Here is a 5,736-nt window from a genome sequence, read left to right on the forward strand (position 1 = left end):
CTCCATGCAGTCTTCTCTTCTCCAGGCTGAACAGCCCCAACTCCCTCAGCCTGTCCTCATAGGGGAGATGCTCCAGTCCTCTTAGCAACTTTGTGGCCTCCTCTGGACTTGCTCCAACAGTTCCATGTCCTTCTTACATTGAGGGCACCAGATGTTGGTGGGGTCTCACGAGAGCAGAGGGGAAGAATCACCTCCTTTGATCTGCTGTCCACACTCCTTTGGGTGCAGCCCATGCATTTGATGCTGGTTTTCTCCCTGTCCTTCTCTCTGAACACATCTTAAACTGGTCAGAATAAAGCAGCTTGTTTCCTGCCTAGATTTTTTTTTTGTAGCAAACCCCTTTGCTAGAGGATTTGGCTTTAATCCTTTAAATCAGGGTTTAAAGTCAGTCTAAAGCTCTTGTTCTTCAAGTGGAGAGTCTGCTGAGCTTGGCAATTACGTGGCATTTCTATAAATAGGGTCATCAGATGCACTGATGGAGTTCTTAATTTGGTTGGACCAATCTGGACTACAGGGAGGATTACTATTTGGAAGTTGAAGTACAAAATCATGGAATCATTAAGGTTGGAAAAGACCTCCAAGATTATCAAGTCCAGCCTTCATGCATGGTATTATCATTGTCGTCGTTGGATGCTGGGGATAGATACTGGTATTTCTACTTGAAAGAATAAAGATGGTTTTCCTCTCTTTTCTGTTCAGATTCATTTTGCCTTTGGAATGACACAGTTGAAATTTGGAAATAAGGGTTGCCAGGAGGAATTTGACTTGTAAGGTGTGTTCTTACACGGGTGTATCCTCTTGAGGGATATTGGGCCCCGCAGTTCAGGAGGGATATTGAAGTGCTGGAGCAGGTCCAGAGAAGAGCAACGAGGCTGGTGAAGGGACTCGAGCACAAGTGCCATGAGGAGAGGCTGAGGGAGCTGGGGTTGTTTAGCCTGGAGAAGAGGAGGCTCAGGGGAGACCTTATCACCCTGTCCAACTCCCTGACAGGAGGTTGGAGTCAGGTGGGGGTTGGTCTCTTCTCCCAGGCAACCAGCAGGAGGACAAGAGGGCACAGACTCAAGCTCTGCCAGGGGAGGTTTAGGTTGGATATTAGAAAGAGATTTTTTATGGAGAGAGTGATCAGGCATTGGAATGGGCTGCCCAGCAAGGTGGTGGCTTCACCGTCCCTGAAGGTTTTGAAGATGAGACTGGATGTGGCACTTAGTGCCATGATCTAGTAACCATGGTGGGGTTGGACTCAATGGTCTTGGACATCTTTTCCAACCTGGCTGATTCTATGATTCTGTTTGGTGCTAATTCCCAGGAGGTGCTGGGGCATTCCTTATAGATTAAGAAGCTGTTTTTCTCTGCTGATTGGGAAGCTGTTACTATTGTTAAGCAGTTACTGGGAGAGATATTATAGTAACAGTGAGCAAAACTAATTTGGATTCAGATTCCTCTTTCCCCTGTAATATATTCTGAGCCATATTGGAGCAACTGTATGTTTAGTCCTGTCATCAGCCATAGGGCTACGTTTCCAAAGCTTTGCTGTTAGAGGAGTTGCTGTTGTGTAGCTGATGAGAAGGGTGGTGGAGGTTCAGCTTTTCAATTAAGTTCTCTGTGCTCACAGGTGCAGTATCTGGTGTGCAAGTGCCCCTTTGTGAGGCATTAAAGAATGTCTGATTGGATATTAGGAAAGGTTTCTTCACTGAAAGGGCTGTCAGGCTGCCCACAGCAGTGATGAACTCACCATCCCTAGAAACCTTCAAAAAACATGTCTGTGTGGCACTCGGGAATGTGGTGTAGTGGTGGCCTTGGCAGTGCTGGGTTAAGTGTTGGACTTGATGATCTTTTCCAACCTTTATGATTCAGTGATGTATCTTAAACATGCTTGAAATTTAAATATGCTTTGGTGATGTCATTTCAACTGTATTTTTTAAGTCTTTATCTGCAGAATTAGTCTTTAAGAAATATAATGGTCGTGTGTGTCAGCCCTTATTTCTTACCATGAAAACACAACACTGGTGATAGAGTGGTGAGCAACTGGCACAGGTTGCCCAGAGAAGCTGTGGTTGCTCCATACCTGGTGGTGTTCACGGCCAGGTTGGATGGTGCTTGGAGCAACCTAGACTAGTGTAAGGTGTCCCTGCCCATGGCAGGGGTTGGAATGAGATGAGCTTTGGAGTTCTTTCAAACCCAAACCAGTCTGGGATTCTGTGACCTTTGTAGTTGATGCTACTTTGCCATTTCACTTTGTTAGTGCCTTTTAACTTGTAATAGATGGGGATTCAGAGTTTGCTGTGATTATTCAGGGAATTATTATAGTGGATTTAATATAAAGAATACAAGGATTTTTCATGTCTTATTCTACCACTTTATTACTGACATCTGCTTACTTGTCAGTGGCTTGACAATGTGTCTTCAGGATTTTGGGCCTGACCTCATAGGTTTACCCTTTCCTTCTGGAAAAGGCTGCTGAAAAGTGATGCTTGGAGCTCACTCCTTCCAGGTTGCTTGAAGGTGCTATCTCCACCTCATCGTGCACCTGAAGTGCATCCTGCTGACACCAGTTCAGGTTTCCTTCAGGTCCAGCCAGCCATGTGATAACCTCAGGCTTGTGATAAGCAATTACCCAGTAGACCAGCAAATACCTATTTTCTGGTGGAGCCGGGCTGTAAATGAAGCTCAAATCTGGGATTGATAAGTTTGGGGATGCTGAAGGAATGATTTACTGAGTTGGTGTTACTTGTTTGAATGGTTCTGGGTGCTGAGCTGTGAGTGTTACCTTTCCTTTCTGCTGAGAGTGTATCCATGCATGAGTAGGTCCTGCTGGATGTTCAAATTTTGACCCTTTGGACTCATCAGTGCAGCTACTCCAAGTCTGTTTGAGTTTTCCAGTCTGAAACATGCCTTTGTTTCTGTGATGTGAACCACACAGCACAACACCAAGAGGTGTCTGCCACAACTGCCCTTCAGCCTGCCTTAGTTAACGTGCCACTGAGCCTCTCTGGAAATAAAACCAACAACCAAAATGGTCCCTATGTAGCATGGTGATTTTTTGGCAACAAAATGGGTTAAATTCAAACTTAGTTCCACATCCTCCTCATTCTCCCTCAGAGGAGGGCTTTTCAGCCCCAACAGCAGGTTGAGGAAGAATGTCTTGGATCAGGTGTTTGGAAATAAGGTACCTCTCAGCCAGGCTGGAAGCACCAGGATATTCAGAGCTGGGCCCTACCTTTCTGTCCATTTCTTGTGGCAAGGCCACAACCTCCAGAAATGGGACTGGGAGATGCTGATGTTTTCTCTAAACATTTGCCTTGCTAATAAAACTTTGTCACTGAAGCCTTTTTCATTTGTTTAATAATCTGTTGTGATTCATTCATTGCTTTTTGGTTGTTTTGATCAAACTCCTCTTAGTGTGACCTTTCTCTTCTGATTGCAGGTCATCGAAGATGTCGAGTACCTGAAGTTTGACAAGGGGCCATGGCTGGAGCAGGATGATGTTTCTTTCCATCATTTGAGACTTTAGTAAGTGTGCTGTCATCCAGCCACTGAGCATTACTTAGCTGCAGATCTCAGGGATAATGCTCAAAGCCTTGGGTTTTTAAAGGTGTATTCCTATTTTGTAACATTTGTGCTTGACACTGTAACATGGTGTAGCATGCTGCTGCTGATTGATTAGACAGGAGACTCCAGACGGGTTTAAAGTGGGTTTTGTTCAAGGTCCTTGTCTGCCTGATTGGGTATGAAGGGGTCAAACTCAAGACAGTGGAAAATGCCTTACTGGAATATAATCTGATTTGATTTTACTTCTTTGCAAGTACTCCAGGATTAACTGTCTTCCAGTGGAGCTCTTGAGTGTTGCTAGTGGGGCTACCTATGTTCCCAGAGCAGTGCTGGAGAGAAAGGTACTCTATGTAAATGCATATATGTATAAAGATATGCATATAGAGAGTGAGAGAGAAGAGAGAGAAAGAAAGCAATAGTATATCATAGAATCATAGAATATCATAGAATCATAGAATTCAAGGGCTGGAATGGACCTTACAGGTCATATGGTCCCAACCCCCTGCCATGGGCAGGGACACCTCCTCACTAGATCAGGTTGCTCAAGGCCTCATCCAGCCTGGCCTTGAACGCTGCCAGGGTCGCGGCAGCCACCACATCCCTGGGCAACCTGTGCCAGTGTCTCACTGCCCTCACAGGAAAAACCTTTTTTCTCACATCCAACCAAGACTTTCCCTCCTTCAGCTTGAAACCATTATCCCTTGTCCTGTCGCTGCAGTTCATAACAAAGAGTCCCTCTCCGACTCCTTTGTAGGCCCTTCAGATACTGAGAAGTTGCTAAAAAGTAATATTACAATGCTGAAAAGATCTTACAATGCAATCAACTGCTGATTTGAGTCACAGTCATGGAATATCTTATGTTGGAAGGAACCCACAAGGATCATAGGCTCCAGCTCCTGGAGTTTGCTTCTGAATCTTCATGTGGTGCTGGGCTATTAGAGCATTGATCAAACCAGATCCTGTGCCAATTTTGTGCTCATACCTTGCTCAGCTGAATGAGGAGACCAGGGGAATATGTTGGGCAGCCTAGGAAGACCTTCTTTATAACTCTTTTTTAAAATGTGCAGATTTGGGCATAATACTTTCTTAGGTTAACTCCAGAAGTGCAGGACAGACATGAATCTTCTGTCACAGCTTGCAGTAGTGTCACTCAGGAAGACAGGAAAGGCTCAGTGCCAGAGAGAAGAGAGATGTCCTCTGCCATGGAGCCAGGCTGGGAGAGCTGAGGGTGTCCAGCCTGGAGAAGAGAATGCTCTGGGGATACCTCAGAGCCCCTTCCAGTGCCTAAAGGGGCTCCAAGAGAGCAGGAGAGGGACTTTGAACAAGGGCCTGGAGTGACAGGACAGGACAAGGGAATGGCTTCTTGCTGACAGAGGGCAGGGTTAGAAGGGATATTGGGAAGAAATTGTTCCTTATGAGAGTGCTGAGGCACTGACACAGGTTGCCCAGAGAAGCTGTGGCTGCTCCATCCCTGTAAGAGTTCAAAGCCAGGTTGGATGGGGCTTGGAGCAACCTGACCTAGAGGAAGGTGGCAGGGGGTTGAACTCGATGAGGAATGGCTTCTTGCTGACAGAGGGCAGGGTTAGAAGGGATATTGGGAAGAAATTGTTCCTTATGAGAGTGCTGAGGCACTGACACAGGTTGCCCAGAGAAGCTGTGGCTGCTCCATCCCTGTAAGAGTTCAAAGCCAGGTTGGATGGGGCTTGGAGCAACCTGACCTAGAGGAAGGTGGCAGGGGGTTGAACTCGATGAGCTTTAAGATCTATTTCCATCCAAACCATTCTAGGATTCTGTGATTGTATGGATGGGAACTGGACAGACACTGCAGGGAGCCAACAGTGTGTCTTCACTTTTGGAATTGCATCCCAGGCCAAACTCAGATATACTAGTCCATGAACCTTAAAGCCGATTCTTTCCTCACTTTTTCCAATGCCCAAGTAGCAAAGAGCTTGTGCTCTCCAGCCTCACACAGATTTGCAGGTGTCACATGCCTACATTGATTTTTCCTTTAGAGGTTTTTCAGCTTGTTCCTGGTGCCAGTCGGTTTCCTGGCACATGCTGCCCTCTCCTGGGTGTTTCTGGGAAGCTCCGGTGGGTATTTAGGTTGGAAAAGCCTTGCAAGATCACAGGGCTCAACTACTACCTCAGCACTGAAAACCCCACCACTAAACAATGTCCCCAAGTGCC

The 5,736-nt window shown here is 46.1% G+C and overlaps 1 protein-coding gene across 1 annotated transcript in view; it reads left to right on the forward strand.

The window, feature by feature from the left end:
• The window catches only part of NDUFA10 (NADH dehydrogenase (ubiquinone) 1 alpha subcomplex, 10, 42kDa), a 14,418-nt gene extending 10,907 nt beyond the window's left edge, over positions 1–3,511 (forward strand). Inside the window, exon 7 of the mRNA XM_009073046.1 lies at positions 3,425–3,511. Coding sequence (XP_009071294.1) covers positions 3,425–3,511 — 87 coding nt within the window. The remainder of the gene's footprint in view (positions 1–3,424) is intronic.
• The last annotated feature ends 2,225 nt before the right edge of the window (positions 3,512–5,736 follow it).

This window comes from Acanthisitta chloris, unplaced genomic scaffold (genome assembly GCF_000695815.1).
Source record: "Acanthisitta chloris isolate BGI_N310 unplaced genomic scaffold, ASM69581v1 scaffold8634, whole genome shotgun sequence".
Lineage (NCBI taxonomy): Eukaryota > Metazoa > Chordata > Aves > Passeriformes > Acanthisittidae > Acanthisitta > Acanthisitta chloris.